Source organism: Simochromis diagramma, unplaced genomic scaffold, assembly GCF_900408965.1.
Source record: "Simochromis diagramma unplaced genomic scaffold, fSimDia1.1 OVJJ01000451.1, whole genome shotgun sequence".
NCBI lineage: Eukaryota > Metazoa > Chordata > Actinopteri > Cichliformes > Cichlidae > Simochromis > Simochromis diagramma.
Genome location: NW_024387276.1, coordinates 172,846 through 194,486, shown reverse-complemented (window position 1 = coordinate 194,486; position 21,641 = coordinate 172,846). Strand labels below are relative to the sequence as shown.

Sequence of the window (21,641 nt, the reverse complement as noted above, 5' to 3'; positions counted from 1 at the left end):
TGCAAACAATCCGCCGTCTTCTGTGCAAACTACAGGACCATAGATCTTCTAGCGACCAAAGGAGTCACATTTTTTGGTGTAGAACCCTCTTTGCAGCCAGTTTTGCCAGCAACAACTCAACAACTGGTTGGGGAATACATTTTCCCTAGAAACAGAGGTTGCCAGACGATCACCCACCAATCTGTTTGACATAGCCCTAACTGAACCTCATAAACATTAAACTTAATAAAATAAAATATAAGAATGTCTAATTTAACAAGTGGAAAACAGTATTTCAAAGCTTCCAAAATAGTTGCCATGTTTGTCGAGATCTCATATTATCTCGTTACTGTCTAGCAAGTGCTCGATATAGATCATCAATTATACAGTGAGTTCCTCTCAATGTGAGGTGCTTGTGTCCAGAACACAGAACAACTAATCGTCCTGCAAGTCGTAGAGTTGCTGGTGGTTTCTCTGCAGCACAGTTTGTAAAGATTTCTTCACAGTGCTGGTCACCTTGATGCCAGCGGATCCCCAGTTTGGAAATTACAGCCGTACTCATCGGCCACATAAATGCACGGGAGCATTTGTACTAACAACTCACAGTCCACTGGGATTCATATTTCAGCACTTTCCAATTTGAAATCCAATTTCTCCAGTAAATGTTTCAATACTCAAAGCAAGAAGCAGCCTTTGTTTATCTGGACGTCTGCAGTATGCCACTCGAAATCAAAAGCCTTCACTGAAAATAGTCTGGAGGTGGAGAACCAACCATTTCTCAGCAATGACATGTTTTGGTGTAGTCGACCATAATAGGCTGCACTCTCACCCTCAAACACACAACCACCACTAAAACACGACCTCACACGCATAGAAACAGTTCAAACAAGTTTTTCTTGTCAGTCCTCTGATCTGTTGTGGACTGACCACCCACACTGCAACCAGAGCTTCCTCTACATGTGAGACTCATCAGCTTTACTGTTCTTTAACCCATGAAACCGCATTAGTCTTCAGGTGTTTCTGCCGTGGCTAAATCATAAGCACATTGAAGATCAGCTCAGTGATATTCTTTGCAAAGGATCGTTGCTCTCATTTTTATAAGATAAGTATCATTCTGTTTCCACAAGTGTTGTCGAGACCGTACGGGGGGGGATATGCACTGATGCGCACTGATCCACTGATGAGGTTAACCAGATGCAGACTGTAATAGAGATAAAAGGTCTCATTTGGTCACGGAAGGACCAGCTTGGGGATGACAGGTGAATAAATGGATGAAGTCCATTAACCCTCCCCACGGCACCAGCTCAAGCCTTACACCTAACTGTTACGCTGGTCCGTGTTACCGTTCCTCCTGAGTAGGTATGTGTGTTCGCAGTTTGCGTGGGGAGGCGTGGTTTCGCTTGGTAGTCCCGCCTTGCCGCACGCAATGCCTGGGAATCCGTGCTGGTTGAGGATTTACTGAAAATGCTTTAGGGAATCCCAGCCCTTTCCCTCTCACATAGACACATACATATTCATATGCACAAAAACACACACTCACACACACACTCTGCTGACGTAGTTGACACCGATCAGGTATTCATGAGGATGGCACTCCTACACACGCACATTTCGCTTAGTTACAAAACAAAATAAATAGATACAGCGCCGCACAGACTCTCCCCAGATCCCACGAGGATGCGAGGTGTCTTTCCAAACAATGATCAGATAAGATCAGTCTCACACACACACACACACACACACACACACACACACACACACACACACTCTTCACCTGGAGCTAGCCATCAGAAGCAACATTTTTCTGCCTCTTTTCTTCCTTCCGTTGTTGGCGTATCTTTCTTTTTATTTCAAGAGCACTGAAGCTGATGTTGCTGTGTGATCATGTGCCAAATTAAAAGTAACAAAAGTAGTACACAGAAAATGCCTTTAGCATAACAGTTTACGTTCCAGTTGGCAGATTATCAATCAGCTTCTCTGGCTCTGGGTCAAGAAAATGGGAACTGGAGATACAGAAAGGCCGCCATGGCTTCTTTAACTGTAGCTGTGTTTTAATCCAGCCGTCTTCTAAGTACATGTTTGACATGTGAGGGAAAGGACCTTTAAAAGAATTAGCTACAGCAATTGTGGTTTCTGTTTTTAAAGTTTCTATTTCAAAAAGAAGTTCAAGAGCAGAGAAAATGTTTACAATAACTGGATTTTGGAAAGCAGTGTGCACGATTCTTGTCTTGATGCAGTGTTTTAGTGGTCTTACTTTAAAGAGGGGATGTATCAGTAAATATTTCTGCTGATTAGAAAATAAAATCAGCTCTGATTCTCAGACTAATTTCCTGAAAATGGCCTAAACAAGGCGGTTCCAGTTTCATAAATTTATTTTACATAATCTGTCCCTCCGTGCTGTCTTGACCTTTCGCTGCCTCGGTGATTCACTGCCGATGATCAAAGGTGAGTTTCTCTGTTGTGGCACAGTGACACTAAATGTTTGGACAGGGAGAAGCTGTGAGCATCGAGCACAGAGAGGAGGAGACAGAGGCAGGAAGGGAGAGGTGATGTCAGACGCTGAAGTGTTGAAACCGAGGGAGAGGTGTCACCGCATCCTCATCCTGCGTTTGCTGGGAGCTTTTGAGAATCTCTGACTTGTAGAACTTAGACGTATTTTACACGTGCATCAGAAAAAATTAAAATTGAGCATTCACATCCACACGTGATGGTTGGATGCTGTAGATCAGTTTCCACAGCTGCTGACAGATGCTGTGGAAATGGTGTTTGGCATCTAGTTGGTAGCTACATAATAAATCAAAATAATTTGAGGGGTGCTGTGTATAGTTTTGTTTTCTTTTTTTTCTTTCTTTTTTTTTAAGGATAACTACACAGTTGATGTCAAACTATGCTTCATATGTTAGCCATCTGGTTGCGCGTGAACCTAAGCCAGGCTGGATTGGGTTTAATGCAGACCCCGGGCCCGCTCCTCTAAGACCCACTAAGTATCACAATGAAACTTGAAGCATGTTTGAGACACATCTGGAGCTCTCTCTGACTCTCCTTCACAGTACGGCGGAGCCACAGAGGATTTCTCCTTCCTTCTAACACACACACTTTTTCATGTTTTATTGTCCGATGGGAAAAAGACTTTGAATCTCATTCTCTGTTCTTTTTTATGATAGTTCCCATCCTGGATTCTCTTTATCTTTCCCTCCCTCTCTTTTTTTATCTTGCAAAGGAATTCCATTCTTTTATTATTACCCTCCTCCCGTGTCTTTCTTAGCTTGGAATGTGAGTTGGTGCTGGTGTCGCAGCACTATATTCAGCCACCCTTTAGGGTAAATTCAGTTGTTCTTCCGCAAACAAGACAGTCATGAGGATTAGCCCACAGACTGTCAGGAAGCTTTCTTTTATCAGTTTTAAAAGTACATGTACTTAAACAGGAAACAGCGTCCGGTTTTACGTATACTTCACAAAACGTTAATGGTTTTCTTCCAGCGTGAGAGAAAGTGAACTTTCCATTTATTTAAAGGCTCCATCATTATGTGCATCATTCTTCCGGCTCCCAGTGATAGACGTCAAACGGCACCGTGCAGTGTAAAATTTGGTCTGAAACTCGATGTGTCTGTGCTTGGATGGACAGATTATAGCAGGCTATTTAAAGATGAGAGGCCACAGTGGAAACAAAGAGTGAATGACAAGACCACACACTGATCTGAGAATAGACTTCTACAGAGCTCTCTCTCCCAGTCTATTTGTGCGAAAGATTTCATATAGATCGCTATGGTGCTCCTGTGTGCGTTTGTGCAAACTCAAGCACGCATGGGTGTGATTTGTCACTGATAATTCGGAGCAGGATGCTGAAACTTCTGCTATCTCGAGATGTCTTTCTCCAGAGACTGTGATATCATCAGTCTTATTTAAATATCACTACTGTGAACACATTGAAAAGCCCTCCGTCTAAAGTTACTTGCCAGGTGTCCGCTTGGCTCGGCCTAACTACTGCAGACAGATACAAAGGTTTTTTTCCAGCCCTAAATGGGCTCGCGGTGGCGCGAATAATCACTGGTGTCGGTGAGGAAATTGATTGGCTGACCACAGAGCTCCTCCCGCCCACAGTGTGGACTCTTCTCTTCTCTTCTCTTCTCTTCTCTTCTCTTCTCTTCTCTTCTCTTCAGTCACAGCGATGAATAACTATAACCTGTGATGGCACTGAAAGGGAGCCTAGGGGTGGGGGCGATGGGTGGGTTCTCATCCTCCCTCTCTCCTCCATCCCTTTTGACATGGAAAGCGTGTAAACTTGGCAGGGCCAAATTTGTTGATTGCGGGCTACTGATGTGACCCATCTGGGGTTGAAACATTGCATTAGGTCTTCGCACGCTATTCCTCGCCACTCCCTCGACTCAGCAGTTCCCCCCCCCCCCCCCCCCACTCTTCTGTCACATGAGAAACAGTTGCGGCACTGTTGTTGGGTGAGGAGGATGTGGGTGTTTGGTGTGTTTATTTTGTGTGTGTGTGTGTGTGTGCGCGTGTGTCTGGGTTTAACGGGAGACTTGCCTACCGAATGGACAGTGGTTCAAACCCAGCAGCAGCAGCTGTGCGCTGAAGTGTCTTCGAGCAAGACCATATCCCCAAACGGCTAAAAATGTAACACACTTGCTCGAAGTGTGTTGACGTGCGAGTAGGTGTGTGTGCATTATTAAGTGTAAGTGCATCTGCATATTTTCTCTGACACTGATTTCGATCCCAGGACACTGAAAAACCTGACCGATTTAAAAATGACACATAATTTAAGGAAGATTAAAGCACCGAGCTGACATAGGGAGTTGCTACATCAAATATTCACAATGAGATGAATAAAAGAGCAGAAAACGCAGTAAATCTTTGTTCAGCAGAGAGGAGATGAGGATCTGCATTGGCTTGCGTGAGCCGCTCGCAGTGACGGCCGTGTTTTTGAGCTGCTAATACTTTCCCTAATCAGAAATGCTCCTCTTATTGTGGAGACATCCTGAAGCTATTGCACAGGAATTTCTGTGGTCCTGCTCATAAATCAGCTGAAAAGTCAAGCAGAAAACACAGGAGGACTGGCCTGCAGTGTGACGCTCAGTCCAGCACAGCATGGCCCTGCATGGAATACTCTGGAAACACATGTTCGTCACTTTCACCATGTTTGATGTGTCTTGCTGCATTTTCTCTGATGTAGATTGCATACGTGCTTTCATATATGCAGAGTTAACTTCAAGCAACAAGCTAAAAAAAACAAAATCTGGAGCCTAACAAGTGATTTCCAAGGTTTAAAATGATTTTAGTCAAGTTTACATAGAAGCTGTCAATGGACAAAGCAGCTGCTTCAGTTTCTGGGTCAGGGTTTCAAACCACAACACTTCAGCCTGTTTTTAAGGAGAACTTTATCTAATGAATGCTGCCATGTCACATCTGACGCAGCACAGCAGTTAGATTTGATTAGATAAAACTCTGATGATGTCTGTGAGGAAACAGGGTTGCAACATCAGAGAGTAAAGGTGATAAGAAGAACAGAGAAGAAACTTGGAGTTTGCTGTCTGCGAGCAGAGCGTTTGTAGATGAGATTTAAAGCACCGTGAGGTGAATGCTATAAAATTAGAAATGGCTTGAAAGCAGCCAGATCTGCAGCCTTAGATGGGCAGATTGTGGGCGTGGGTCTGGCAGTGTTACCCGCAGGTCTCAGCTGCAGGACACCACCAAAGGGCCGATGTGGAAGTTTATATGTTGCCGAACCTAAAAGGCGGTTTTAATGACACGGGTGTAATGTGAGGTTCATTAGTGCAGAGGCGATAATTGCAAGGATTGTTTAAGGAGTGTGCCACACATCAGGTCCCGATGTTCAGCATTTCAGCAAGGATTCCCGGCAAGTTTTTAGCCTTTCTCCAAAATTCTCTGACTTCTTCCAAATATAAAACCTCCAAAAGTCACTTCAGGACTCTGTACCCGACCATTGTTGGTTTAAAAAAGAAAAAGAGTTTGACAGATGCATGTTTGTTTGATTACATTTCAATCTGCAGCTTGAAAACAAATATCAGATGCACATGATCTCATCTCGCATTTTCATTCAAAGGATGTCTTTATAAGTAACATAAATCTCAACAAACTGAATTATGTAATGAATGGATCTTGCCTACTATTCCCATAAATCAAATTAGCTAGCAATATTTTCTCTGAAAAGTTTTTCCACATTTATTTTGCCTCAGATTTACAGAGTTGCTCTTTATCATGTGCAGATTTCTTTATAGGGCAGGAGCACAAAAGCATGATTTAGGATCCAGATAAATCTATAGCTTAGCCCGAGCCTAGGTCAAATTTTAACCAAGGTGATCATTGTGCAATAATAACTCATTAAAAAGAATTATCCCCAATATCTGTTTGTACTTTCTTGCCTTTCAGCATCAGTTTAAATGCAATATTTCCATTTGTGTTAGCCAAAATCAAAGATGACGTACATTAGCACACAAGATTGATATCCCAGTTTTAAGTTCCAGTCAAACACACTTAAGACTTAATATATTTTGCACATTGAAGGCAGTGAAATATGCAGTTTCTCTGTGTGTGTGTGTGACTCTGGGCCGCAGAGGCTTTTGGGTCAGTGGATAGAGACACTGGATTCTGTCTGCTGACCCTGCTGTGCCCTACTGTACTCTGCTTGGCTGTCTAAAACAATCCCTCTTTCTCCCTGATTCAGATACGCACACAAGCATGCACACAAGCATGCACACACGCACGCGCGTGCGCTCGTCACCGCTTCCGACCTTGCTTCCGTGAGAAGCAGGCTCTTATTTTAGTGGACAAGGAGGATTTTACCACATGGTGATGAGATCATTACCAGGCTAAAACATACATACACAAACAACTGCTGTGTCATATGCACGAACACTTGCGAAAAAAATGAATCCTGGCCTGTAATGACTCACAAAGCCACACACACGCAAGGTCATTGTGCTGTAATTTTTTTTAAAGACTCATTTGCTTACTGCTTAAAGTAGCTCTAGTCCTCGCTGTGGCAAGAGCTAAAAAGCTGTGTTACACAGGTGCCCTCAGCCCAGTGGCTTCAGCCCTGTGATCGAGTTCACAGGCACTTGGAGTATCTGCTTTTTCTGTTTTTAAACCTGCTAAGCTTGTTCAGGTCATCAGCACAATAAAATGTTTTATATGTTGGCAGGAGGCTTGTTTTACTGTAACTACAGCTTTGCTTTCTACACGCAGGAATTCAGTGCAGCTACCCATGCATTTTTTTGTCTTGTTCAGTTAATGTCTAGTAAACAGTTGAGACTTCCTGAGCTGCAGGTCTTATGTTGAAATGGAGTGGGGGTTTCTTCTTCTTTTTATTAGAAAGGACGCTCTTTCATAAGGTGCCTGCTCTCCCCAAAGAAAGTCTCCTACAGTTACTATATGCTCATATAGTCATGCCATATGCAAGTGTTATCTTGCTAAATGCTAAGATAGCAGTAGTGACATCCCTATGATATCATCATGGGTCATTTCCCCAGACTTGACAAAGACCTGCTGTCATGCAACTGTTTTCACAAGACTCACATTAAAGGGTAAGGTGGAGCAGGTGGAGTGCCCCTTAAAATAAAAAGGTATGTCCTCCAACTTTTTGGTGTGCTGCCTTCTAGCACACCAACCTTCACACAGGTTGGTGTGCTGCATTTTGCAGCTTTGCACATTCAGTCACAAAAATAGTCTTCCTATTTAGAGCAACAGCCTGTTTAGAGAGGCCAGACAAGTCCGTGTTTGTTTACACCCTGCAAATCTCATCAGTTGATCGGGAATTCAACATAACACACACAAACATATATAAACTCGTATTAGCACACTAACACCAGATGCCAGGAAACGAAGTGGTGACTAGGTGGCATCTGCAGCGAGTCCTGCCATCCGTGACTTGCCCCCGACTTTACCTCTTTCAGCAAGCTTGCGTGATCCCACCATCACTCCCCTTTAAGCCCTCCTCATCTCACTACCCGACTCCATATCCTACAGTCTCTCTCTCACACACACACACAGTAGCATATTGCCTGCTGGGCGACGACACAGGGGGAATACGTCCTCCCTCGCTGTGCCAAATGAAGTGATAGGAGCAAACACTTATAAAGAGGCTTGGATTGGAGTGTAGTTGTGACGTGCAAGGGGGCATGGATGGGAAAATGTGAAGTGTACAGTCACGATATGTCCAGACGTGACAGCAGCTATCATATTTCCACCTGCCCTTCCCCTGAAGGATTATAACTACAGCAACTTCCCAGTTTTCTATAATAAAAAAAAAGCTCATTCTTCACATGGTGGACACAAAAAATTCTCTCAAAACAAGCTTTATAAAAGTCATCCCAAAGGGCTCTTTGGGATATTTTGCCACTTGAGCTTTTCTAAAAGAGCAAGTTGTTACATGTGGAGGCAGTTTAAAATGAATAGATGCTTGCCATCGTCTTATTGGAGAACAGCCATGTAGAAACATTTTGCCTCATTTGGAGTCCACCACTATTATCTTAACAATAGTGAGGTAGACGCCAAATTTAAACAGTTGTAGTATTTTCTTTTGTCTTACCACTCCAGTCAACCTCATTGTGAATTTGAGGTTTTTTATGTCAAAGCAGTCAAAATGTCTTAAGGGTGTTTCTATGAACACCCAGTGTTTTCTTGCCGCCCTAGCCTAATGGGATGAGGTGTTGGATAATCAGATTCCTGTTGGGTTAGAGTGTCACTGGCCAAATGGGTTTGTGATATTTTTAGTGAGGAAAACAAAACAAAAAAAAAGGAGATGAGTGTTAAAATGTTGGTAATGGGTGATGCAAACGAGTGTCAAATCAGGTTAAAACCGCTTCATTCACTCGCTGAAATGTTGTTTTCTTTAAAACTACAAAGGATGACATGGTCTGAAATATTTCTTTCAATTTAAATTTTATTGGATAGAGTTTTACGATAATAGAGTGGTAAAGATAAAGTGAACCGATGCCAAAATAAATACTTTATGGAGCCATTGCTCTTGATTACCCGCTTCACAGATTGATCACACTGGCACAGCGGACATGTAACACCTGTGGTAGCATCTAGTGATTGACAGGTTAATGGCTTTCATGCATTAAGGATGATCACCATCATGGGTCACTTGATCCTCCTCAACCCTTGGCTCATTAACCATCTCACACCCATTTAATTACACATTGATGATATGCTGCCAGCACACCACACAGCCATCAGATGGTAGATAAAATAAAGAGTTCAGAAATGTATACACACGTGATTGTTGCTAATGCTAATCTTGTATGAAATGCAATATTTCAAAACAGCAGACGTAGTAAAATGAGTGAAAACAATGAATGAAAGAAAAGCAGTGATGTTATAAAAAGGATGTCAGCGGCGTCACTGCGTTCAGACGAATATTCAAAAAGCGGAAGAAAGTGTGGTGCAACTGGAGTCATGTGCGTAAAAAGCGATCTCAGTGGGGAGTAGATTTTTGCAAAAGAGTATGAAAAGTGATGCTTTGTAATAAAGGACTGGTATTTCTCTAGTCCTCGCCATGAGCAAACAGATCATCTTGAAGCACAGTCATTAGGGGAAGAGCACTGGGTGTGGCTGGTAACTGTAACTAACTACTGGTGCTACTCCGTTAGGTGCAGGGTAACCACTCGGACGACACCAGCTTAAACAAGAAATTCCTACCAGGGTAAAACCCTTTAGGAGTAGAGACCTCTTGTACTTCTCTTTCCACTCCCTTCTTTTTAACATTTAGCAGCGTTACATGCTATGGCAGCGCTACCATTGTCTGATCTTGAACTTTTTAAAACGTACAGCTTTGAGCCACTTTCTGCGTTCACCAAACTCACTCTCTTCCCTGCTAACAACCGTCTCCTTCAGTAAAATTTAAGCAACACGTATTTTCTGAAGCTGTGAAACAGTCTTCCCACCACAAGTCAGTGGTTAGCATTTGTTTAGCATTGCGTGCTACAGCGGCATTAGTGTAGTTTCCCTCCCATATGGATTGAGCCTCAGGGACCATCTGCCCATTATTACTTGCCTCAATGGGCCGAAACGGCACCATAATCTTTTTAACAGATTACCCTTTCGTTATGAAGAGGTTTTACACATGAAAAAAATAAAATCTAATTGGATCACTGAAGGAATCAAGGTTTTTAAAAAGGTGTGGTTCTTTTTCCAGAAACCTGCTTAACTCCCTGTTTATGGAGACTGAAGTGAGGAGCGCTTTTGGCTCTTAAACAAGGAGGAGAATACCAGAGTGATAATCTTGGGCTTGTTGTGGTTCTTTCACTCCCTCTCATTTTAAGTAAGAATGACATTAATTGGCACACCAAACAAGAAACCACCATTTTATTTAAAGTGGCAGCGCACATGATGCTGCAGACTCTTACCTCTGATCTGCTTTCTGTCTTCCTCTTGCCTTCCTCTCTTCTCATTCAGAATTCAGAGAAACCAAAATTTAGGGATATAAGACAAAGAAATATTCCCCAAGTTTGTCTCAATTATTTCTTTCTTCAGTAAGAATAAGGATGAATGAGTGAGAAACACTTTATAGTTGCTTACTTTATACATTGTAAGCTTGATTTTGCACCAAGGCCTCATCTCTTCTTTCTCTTCCTCTTCATTATCTCTCCCTTTTCACTGTATTCTTAAAACAACACATTCACCTCGTGGCACGTCTGTTTGCTGAGTTTTCTGTTTGTTTAGAAAAAGAGGATAAGTTTTCATTACAAATTTACCCACAGTTAAACGTAAAGTCAGCAATTTGGACTTTACAGCAGCTCGCACATAAACGTTAGAGTTTAAAGGACACTGTATGGCAACTTCAAGCTCTTGAATCTCAGACTGCTCATGAAAACGGAGATTGTGCGAGTATAAAAAATAGGAGGCCTGTGCTTTATTGTGGCCAGGTGGTGTTCCTGAATGCAACTTTTATTAACCACAAGCTCCTTGAGAGAGCAGCGGGCCACAACCATCCTCATCAAAACAGGAATCCAAGGAACAGCTATTTATAGGGTATCCATGCAAAACGCATACTGTATATGCGTGCAAGAGCTGATGCCTCCTACAGTAGTGCAGCAGATCTGAGATGTGGGATGTTGCACTCATTTCAGTGCATGCATTAGAAATGTATTCACTCTTGTTACTTCATTTTACAGTTGGCTAACTGGAAAGCAGACTGTATGGCAGAAATCGAACTAAGTAAAAATAAAAAGGCAGAAAAAGTACTCTGCAAAGAAGTGCGTCACCAAGGCTAAATTGTGTCTGGACACTGAGGTGCCTGAAAGGAAATATATTATGTCATGATTTGACCGTGCATGTCCACGGAGGTTTGACATAAACAGGGAAGCAAAGGAAGCAAACTGAAGGGAAAAGACAATACGCCTTATAGTGAGGTTTCCCCTCCTAAATCCACTTGTACTGTATGTGTTTGTTTGTGTACATGCAGTGCTCACACACATGTTGTCATTCTGCCTCTTGGCAGTTTTATTGCTGGAATATACTGTGTGACTCACGAGGGAGTTTATATCCTGAGTTCAACCCCGTGGAGCTTTACCGAGGGCCAGGGTCGACGTTTGGCTGGTGGAACATCGCCGGCCCCGGGAGGAAAACTACAGCGTCTTGTTGTCTTCAATTAGAAGACACACTGTTGCATTCATTTGGGTACAGTCAAATAAAAAGCTTTCCTGCATAACTGGCTCATCTCACGCGACACATGCCTGAATGCAGCGTGCGCGTGTGCGTGCGAGGAGAGAGAGCACGTCGTTTCGTGCCGAAGCACATTCTCCTTGGGCCTGCGTCCATTTGCATTCTGTTAGCTTTTCTAATTGTCTGTATAAATATTGCACCACATTGAGCTGATGTTGCGGTTCATTTTCCTAGGGCTTGATGAGCCAAATTTAGGAGTGTTTAGACAGCCCTTTCACTGGCTACGCTTGTGCGTCGCTCATTTCAGCGGATTCATCAGAAAAGCAATTTTCCCAGCAGACAAACATCGTGCTCACATATAAAGCATGTGCGCCACAATCAGTCATGTCCTCTATTTATAGAAGCAATTAGATGACTTTCAAATTATGATCGCTATAATAGTTCTCCAGTGTGTGTGTGTGTGTTTGCAAGGAAAAGGTGCGTGGCGCCAGTTTTATGGTGCACCATGCAGACAGAGCCACATACAGTAGCGGTAGTGAAGAAGTTACCATGCAAGTATGTTTTGCCCAAAGGCTCATGTGTGGAGACGTATTACTCCTGTAGAGTGTGGCGACTGCTTGCCAACCAAAACAGAGAAGTGGAAACAATTGAGTTTACATCTTGTCCTCTTCTGTGTGATCCCATTTGCTCTGTCATAATATCACTTCCCTTCTGCTTCAGTATCTAGGCGCACAACCAAGGCCTTTGTTTATGTTCTATTCAGGAATCAGGGTTCTGTTTTTTTCCTGCTTCAGAGATAGGCTTCCCCCTAGCTGCTCAAACTACAGTACACGTGCATGCTCCCCCAGGAAAATAAAAATTACTCGCTCGCATTATAATCTCCTCTGAAAGGTAAATATTTCTGAGTCCTGTGCTGCCTCCAACAAAAGTGCTGTTTGTAGTTGTTGTTTTGTTAGCAGACAAAGAAAGTCGCTCTAAATCTCTCCATCCATTTAAATGTAATCTTACATAGCAGGTCACAGGGGAACCAAAACATTCATCTAAAACAATATCGGTGAGCTTACGAAGCTCATATTTAAAGTTAATATTGTTACGTGGGATGATTGAGTCAGTGTGCTGTATGTTTCCTCATCTGCTGGAGTTAAAAGCAGTGGAAAAGTCTGCTTCTGTTTGTCTTTAGAACAGCAGGGAAATGCCCCAAAACGTTTCTAGCTGTAAATCCTTTTTTGTGTTTTTTTTTTTTATTGCAAAAACAAGAAGAAGAAAAAAGTTCAAATTTGGACGAGGCGAGATCCGGACATTTGATCTCTGGCATAATGAAGTATTAGCTTCCATTACAGAGGAGGCTTAACCTTTTTGCAGAGCGCCATTGAGCGCTTGCCAGCAGTCATCAATATTTAACAGCTGTTGCTATTATGAAATTCTTTATGGGCTAATGTGGCTCGTCGGCTTGCACGCAAGGCCTTGGCTGTCCGCCAGCAGTCTGTCAGGAGGAAGGGGGGGGAGATTGACAGACGGCTCGCTCGCGTGACAACCAGCCCTTGATCAGCCAGCTCCTCTCTCTCTCTCTCTCTCGCGCTGCCTCTCTCTCTGTTAGTATTGCTCTCTCTGCTGTGGATTTCCTGTGCCGGCAGTGAGAGAGAGAGAGAGAGAGAGAGAGAAGAGTGCTAAGGGAAGGGGGCGGGAATAGGCAAAGGAGGTGGCAGTGAGCCAACCCAGCCTCCACACACACATATGAAAACACACACACACATAGTTTTCTCTACTCACGCAAGCCTTGTGGGAGGGGAAGAACTGCTGTGCTGTACTGCGCTCCCATGTTCATGTCTGGAGCTCTTCTTGGCACAGCCGTGGATCAGCTGCCAAAAGATGGCACCCCTGCTACTCCAATGAGGGGCGCACAGAGATGAATGGGTGTAGGTGTCCCTGCCATTCACCAGAAATGAGATTTTATCTGATAGATGAGATGTTAATCTGAAATTACCTTTCAGTGATGTTTGCTGGGGGTTTCTTGGTTTTCTTTTTTTCATTCATTATAAATAATGAATAAATATTTTTAGTATCTCTCGTTTAATACTTTGCTAGGTGCAGTGATTTTGTGAAATGTGCAAAAATACTGGCTATAAAGTCAATATTTGGTACGACCACATTTATTCTTCAACACAATCTGAACCCTCTTAGCTTTCTTGTAATTTTTTTTAATGTAAAGTAGTCTTCAGGAATAGTTCTCCAGGCTTCTTCTTCTTTGGACCTTGACTGCTTTTTGTTCTGTTCTCTATCAAGATGATCCCACACTGCTTCAATAATGTTGAGCTCCAGGCTTTTGGGAGGCCTTGTGCGTGATAGTGTTTCACTGTGTGTTTTTCTATCCTGGTATGCTTTTGCTGCATTGATGGTGTGTTTCGGATCATTGTCATACTGAAAAATGAAACTGTTGCAGATCACATGCTCTCCAGATGGCGTGGCACAGTGGTCTCAAAAGATCTCAAACACCTGTGGCTGAAATGCAGGCCCAAATCATGACAGCACCTCTGCCGTGCTTTGCAGATGGCTGAAAAAACTCACTGTTGTACATCTCTCCCGACTTCCTGCGTATATATTGATGACAGTTTGAAACAGAGATTTAAACCACGAATTCATCACTCCCATCAGATCTGTTGCTACTGGTGTTCAGTCCAGCTATTGTGTATTCTCCCTGTTTTCTGTCATTAAGAATGGCTTCTTGACATCCGCCCCTCCACTGAAACCCTTTTTAATGAGGCTTCAGTAACCGGTTGAAGGGCCAGATACACATCTTACGTCTTGTGTCAGATCTTTGCTGGATTTTTATAGACTCTCAGATACTGTTCATCTGCTGTAGATAGTTAGTCAAGCTAATTTTAACAGTTGTGTATATTGTTACCTACAACAGTTTTAACGTAACGCTAAAATTGATTGGACCAACTTCTACTAACATTTACTTTAAATGTAACATAGTGAAAAACTACAGAAACAGCAGCTATAACCACCTTATTGACTCAGCTTGGAGCAGGATGCCTGCTGGTTTCGTGTCTATGAGCCGTGTAAAAACACTTACTCGCTCCTCACTGCGCATTGCTCTGTTTAGGAACATGATGTTAAAAGTAGACCAACCCTTGTGCATGACTTGAAGCAATTCATAAATTTGCATAGTCATAAAAACTCTTCTGCAGCATTAATTTTAAGAATAATGTCGTGACATCTTTGATTCAGCATTTGGCATCAATTTGTATCTATTTTTTTTTTGTCTTTTATCCCCATTATTTAAAAAAAAAAGCATGTCAAGCCCTCAGAAACGTTACACCCCTCTGCTGAAACAACTGTCTCTCCCTGTCTTTTCTTCTTATTGGATGCAGCCTCTTCTTTTATCTCTTTTCTGTTTTCTCTTTCTTTTTGTTCTTTCTTTTTTTCTTTTGTTTTGTTTTTTTAAGGTGTTCTTGGTGGTGTTACAGGAGGAAGTGGCTTTAGAGGAGAAGCAGTTGAAAACAGACAAACAAACCGAGCCTGTGCTCTACACATCCGTCTGCTACAGTGCCAAACCTCACCTCACCCCCTAGAGGCCGTTTAAGTTAATACCTGCTCCACACAGGGCTCTGCTCTGCTTACAGGCGGCATCCAGCAGGTTGTTCAAAGTTTTGTGAAAGTCCTTTGGCTCCCTCTGAATTATAATGTTATTTTATTACGACAAATCAACGCATCTAATATCACTATAAGCTCCTCTCGTCAGTCATCCCAGAAGTTCTGTTTGGTGATTGAAGTGCTGAGACAATTGTGCCTTAGACTGTGAAAATGAAGTCATGCTGTGTTATGCTCGGTGTTTGGCGGGTGGTCCTGAGATTCTCAGTGAAAGTGGAAAGACAGACAGTGCTGACTAAAAAGGAGCTAAACACTTTCAGCCTCACCCTTTGGCACCATCTACATCCCGCTACTTGTCACTTTTTACTTAACACCCTGTCCTCACGCGGAGCACATAAACGCCTCACCATTACCTACTCTGTTTTCCTTTTTCGACCAGAGAGGGAGAAAATAGAGGCAAAGAAAAGCAAACCCGAAGACATGACCGGCGATGAATAAAGCCCGTATTGTTGGCAGAGGAAGTGCCGGTGCCGATAATTAATCATCCCGTATGTTTGTCTTTCCTGACGCTGCATCCTCTCCAAAAAGCTGCCGTAAGAGAGAAAACAAAAAAATGCACCAGGCGTTGAAGGAGGAAAATAAAGACGGTTATTAGATTCATTTCCCTGGTTCCCACTGGTTGGATGATGTTGCGGTGATTGGACAGAATGGGTTTTGTGTGTGTTCGCGTGTCTGTGACTGAGTCTGTTTGTTTGCATGCATTTGCACCTGCAGAGGTGATGACAAAATACTTAACATTATTACTGGCTTTTTTAAAATGTAGCTGTCTGTCAAAGCTCTTGCGCTTGCACACGTTAGGGCATTTATTTCCTCGTACAGCTTGAATAAACCTACTTTTCCAACTGGGGGAATGAATTTTTGCACGTGAAAGAAATTCATCCTGACAAACTGTACGGGCGCAGAAAAAAAGGGTTTGCAAGCTTCAGTGTGGATTCAAGAGAACGCCAACTGTTCCAACAAAATCAGTGAAATCAGTCGTCGATGGACTGAAACAAAGGCGGGGTGGAGAGAGGAGGAGGGCAGTTGAAGGAGTGCGAATGGGGTGGAGGGGGGAGGATGGAAGCTGTAATGAGGTTACTCAGTGGAGGTGGGAGCTATATGAAGCATCAGTAGATGTATAGATTTATATGCTCTCAGTGTGTGTGTGTGTGTGTGTGCATGTGGCAAGGTTTTTCTGCGCAGTGTACCAGGGGCACAGAGAAAAGTTGTCGTACCATAGGCACGAGGAGTGTGTGTGTGCGTGTGTGTGTGTGCATGTGGCGTGACTAATCCGTGCCTGCTACAATGAATGATGGAGTGAAGGGCCGGTCACTCGGAGTGAGCTGCATGCTCCCTGACAGCACGCCTGTGAGAGAAACACGCAAACATGCCTTCGACACGCAATGCATACGTCACCACGTGTGCACATGTGACGAATCGACATGCCACAGTCATGTAAGCTAATTGCATGGGCTTAAGCATGCAGGTGGCATATTTCACCTTTGAAGACCCAGGTTAAAACTGTGCTTAGTTACGAGACAGTGTAGCGAGAGATTTGAATGGCCGCTCATTACATTGTCGGCCTGTAGGAGCCCTCTTTGTGATCCACAGAGAGGCCAGAGGTCAGGCTTAGTTAGTCACTGGAACCAGAAGGCTTTTACTTATTCGTCAACGACACTTTCGTGCACAAAGAACTTTGTCATATTGTGCCTCTATGTTATAACATGTGAAATAGTACAAAATGTAATTGTGTTATTCTCGTGATGTAGTACAAATCAGCTTTAATGTATAAAACTGCACAACTGCAACTGCGTAAGTCAACTTAAAAAAAACTATGATGCTTTATTCAGGGGGTTGCTTAGACAAGATGTTCTTATTTTAGCAGCTGAGTGTATTTATTATTGTTGACTGAGAACCTGTTGCACAGTTCAGTAAAAGCAGAGAGCATGAGCATCCACAAGTGAATGCTCTATGTCTGGTTAACCACTTCCCATTCAAATGTCGCTAAAGCATTCAATTTTTTTTGGCCTGGCTTTCTGTAGCCCAGTGAGATTTGCATGTGCATGTGGCTGTATCGTGTGTAAGAAATCCTCTAAAGTCATGAAATCTTCCAGTGTTTTGTCTTGTTAGACCAGCCAACCACGCAGAGTAATACCTGGCATTAGTGCAGCGCCTAAGAAAGGGAGACCGATACAGTTAATGTGTCGGCCACATGTCTGAGTGCCGGTCGTGTTCTCTTGCTGCCATATCAGAGAAAACAGAATTATTATTGTTATTAAAGTCAACTGTTTCCTGTTTTGACACAGGCCTTGTTATATGCTCTGTATTCTGAATGTGCATTGAATTAGGTTAAGAATTCAGACCTTCAACAGCACATATGAGCGCATAACCCTATAAGGATACATTTAAATCAGTGCTGTATCCAGCGTGTGTGATCTTCTCGTTTTGTTTGGGGATGTTCTTTCCACCTCTTCTGTTCTCATTTTTAACATTCTCAAACCGACCGGTGGCTTTTGGATTATTGTGTTAAACAAAAGCGAGTCCTTCGTGCCAACCTGTTTACCTATTTTCTTTTTTTTTTTTACAGCGAGCCAAGACAAGACCAGCAGGAAGCACATCATGAGCACAGCATCCTCTAACCCTGAACCCAGGAAAGAGAGCCTTCCACTGGGCACAGGCGTGAATGAAAGCAGCCTCCTCCTGGAAGTAAGAAACCACATGGGTGTTGTCTGTATGTGTGGCGATCATGTGGAACATTTAACATGCTACATCTGTAAATACAGCACCAAAGCAGTTGTATTAATATCAACTGTTACCACACTATGTGCCATATTTTACCCTTTGGTTGGCACTTACTTTCCTGCCATGTTCTGGTTTGCATACATTTGCTTCTGAATTAGTGATTGGGAATTTGGGACACGGGGGGATTTTGTTTGCATGTGTGTGTGTGTGCGCGCCCTTTGCCCTTTGGTCCTGCCTTCTTTGCAGGGCTGTGCTGTCTCACATATGGGTGAGACAGGAGTGTCAGAGCTGATGAATTAGGTGGGGACTCTCACATGTTGGCGGCTTGAGCATCCAAGGGAAGTGTGCTTCTGTGTGTGGTCGGACCTCCGGCCGAAAGCACGAGAAAGCGAGAAGTAGAGAGCGAGAAGGCGTCAAGCCTGTCGACATTTATCAGAGAACATAGGAGGTCTGTTCAGCACTCACTTGACCCGAGACCTTTAATCAGGTTTTTAACAGCACGTTTTACGAGGGCATTTATTTCGCGTGGAGTAACAAACAGCATGTGACAAGCCGTTTGTGTGACTCGTTTAAACGCACGTAGCCATACGCTACATGGGAATTGCTCGGGCATTAGGTCGTCATTGCCTCCACGCAATATTCCCATGGCTCTCGGTCAAGCAGTAAATTATGACAGAGATTATCGCACAAAAACTACACGGATCTTCATTCGGAGTGCAGAAGCGATCCACTGATGCTTCTGTTAACATGTCAGGCTTCTCAGTAGGACAGGAAACAAAAGGTTAGATTGACCGTAGTGATGTGCTGCCTCCTGTTGCGTGACTCAACCTGCAGCGGGGCCTCATAGCAAACTGCACATTACTTATGGTGACGAGATCCCAAGAGAGGGAAGAGACGGATATTTGAGTGTGCGTGTGTCTGGGGGAGATTGCATGTCTTTGTCTGTACGCATATCTGTTTGTACATGTTTTATCTGTTTGCATATGAACTGTGTTTGCAAATGTCTGAAAGCAATTCTTTGGAGATTGATGCAGATCGAATGTGCTGGAAGTTGCAGGATTTATTGCATAAATTGAATTCACATGATGACGATGTTGTGCCGTGTTGTGCCGCAGCAGTGTTTTTGGACATTTAAACATATTTCCATCCATGTTTTTTTTTTTCATATTTAATTATCAACACTTACCAAGGCTAATAGACGAAAATGTGTTGTAATGGCTGTTTAGACTCAAAAGAGGTTCAAAGGGGAAGCAAAGATACTAACAAAGTCTTTAATATTTTACATTTCCCGCATTAAAAGGCAACTCTTTATATCATTTTAACACATTTCAGTCAGAAGTAACGCAGTGGACTGATGGACAGACCACTTCTTTTAGTCTTTTAATGAAAAATGTTTGGCATGTGTGACTCTGGTTTGAGTGGCTTATCAAAAGTTTTCTAACTATCAGTCAATACAACACGATCCTATATTACTGCAACCCTATTGCGTGTATCACCACGGTTGCTGCGACCTCCGCTCATTTCTCACTGTCGACACAAGACAGCAGGAAAACTAAAGAAACTCCTTTGAAACATTGATACAAGGCAATAACGCCATGCCCGCCACCAACATCCTTCTCCCGCCCCAATCGCCCTACAGCTCCCCTGCTGCTTCCAAGTCCAGCGAACATATATTTTATTTTGGGCTCTGCGTGCAAAGGGCCTCTTAAGATTTGTAAGTCAAAGCTTTTAGTCTCCCAGGGCCAGTTATGAGAGCTGGGGGCGTTGCGGTTGCAGATATGTGGTGGAGCAGGCCAGCAGCAGGTGCCTGTTTCCATTACCTAAAGGCTTTAGTATGCAAGGAACTGAGGGGAATGTGAATGGAGAAACACACAAAAACAGCATGCAGCAGTGCAGCCAATATCATAACAGTATTTCTGTTTCTGGAACTTTTTTTGTTGCCTGTTTACAACAACGGAAGAACAGGCAGTGTTTAGATGTATTTAGCTGATTCATATAAAGTGTTTGGTTTTATTTATATAAAACCAAAGACTAATTGTTATTTTGAGTAATAGAGTTCTGATGTTCCTTCCAGCTCTTTAACTGGAAATGTAGTAAATAAGCTGCTCTATTCCAGCATAAATGACGGATGTTCTCTTGAAGTTTTGCACATGTAAAAAACAAATGCATTGTATTTATCTGTAATAAATACACTTTTTGCTTGTGCATACTCTTTCAGGTCACAGGTCTGGGGCCTATTTGTTCCAGAAGAATAAAAATGTCAAAGTCCTTTTGTAAAGAATTTGGGTTGCAGAAATTTACTGGCATTTCACTGACTTGGAAGAGGAGTGGGGAAAGGTGAATGGGCTAAATAAATCTAAATGAACCTTACATGTAAATGTCGACCTTTTTATGGCCTTGTACGACCTCATAAAGTCAACCTAGCTTTCCAGCATGCTTAGGATGTTTTCATGAGTTTTTGGACACATGATCCAAAGACCTTCAAGTGATCCATGCTTGAGACCTTTATAGCTACATGTGAAATAGTCGTGAAAAAGCAATCTGTTTGTTCAAGTTCATGGTCATGCATTGCCATATTTTTCTGTGACAGTCAGCGTGACATTGAAACTATTATTGCTAAGAAATGAGAGCTTTCAGCTGTTGTATTTTAACCCAGAACAGGATCTTTTTTTAAACCTAACCGCAGCTTTACAGCCTAAACGTAACCAACTCGTTTTTATATCCTCACCCTCAACAAGTCGTTTTTAATGATAATCAATAAAATATTGTTTCATATTAACGTGCTGCTAAGCATTTTCTATAATATAAATAATGTCACTCCATGACTCAAACTGAGGTCAAATGATCACTCCAACGCCAACCCCGTCTGTGACACCCTTTCAAATAGCGGAAAATATTCACTTTGTGTACACGGACATGAATCAGGACATCTGAGGCCAGACAGGTGAAAAAATGTCTTCAGGGATACGAAGATAAGGGTGGGTAATTATGTCCAGAAACCCGAATAAGTACATTAGATGTTGTGACTATCTGATGAACTGCCGCGACACTGCGTTGGCGGTGTTGGATTTAGACATAAATATATCACATCTGGCACTGACATGTTGTTCCCAGATGTTTATTGAAGTACTAAATACATTACATAGCTACATTAAATATTAATCCACTAATGTTGATTGATCGCTACCCTCCAGAGGGCTCCAAAAATGCTGGTCTGAGTAACAAAGACCTTTAATTTGTACAAATGTTGCACAGTAAATGCTGAGTGAGGACCAGTATCAGAGGAAAGATGCTATATCAGTGTGCTTTATGTCCAACTAATCTGCATCTGTTTTGAATGCTGGAATAAGTTGTGCATCTATGTGTGTTTGTGTGTTTGTGTGTACCCCCCGACATTTGAACATGTGCCAGTTAAACTTGTCAAACATCATCTGCATCTATGCCACAGAGGACTTGACCCATCTTCCAGTCTCCACTGCTGCCGTCATGCTTTCATATACTGTTTTCAGATGTCATCATGTCAGTGTCTCAATATTTTTGTCTCAGAGGCTTTGCTTTGCTGCAGCTTGGCTTCTACGCCGATAGGTTTTAGGGCTACAAATTGCTCTGCTCACAGAGAGGTCACAGAGAGGAGTTTATGGGACAGG

At 42.7% G+C, this 21,641-nt stretch overlaps 1 protein-coding gene across 1 annotated transcript in view; it reads left to right on the top strand.

The window, feature by feature from the left end:
- The window catches only part of LOC120715658, a 61,135-nt gene that overhangs the window by 28,250 nt on the left and 11,244 nt on the right, over window positions 1-21,641 (top strand). Inside the window, exon 4 of the mRNA XM_040002745.1 lies at window positions 17,840-17,958. Coding sequence (XP_039858679.1) covers window positions 17,840-17,958 — 119 coding nt within the window. The remainder of the gene's footprint in view (window positions 1-17,839; window positions 17,959-21,641) is intronic.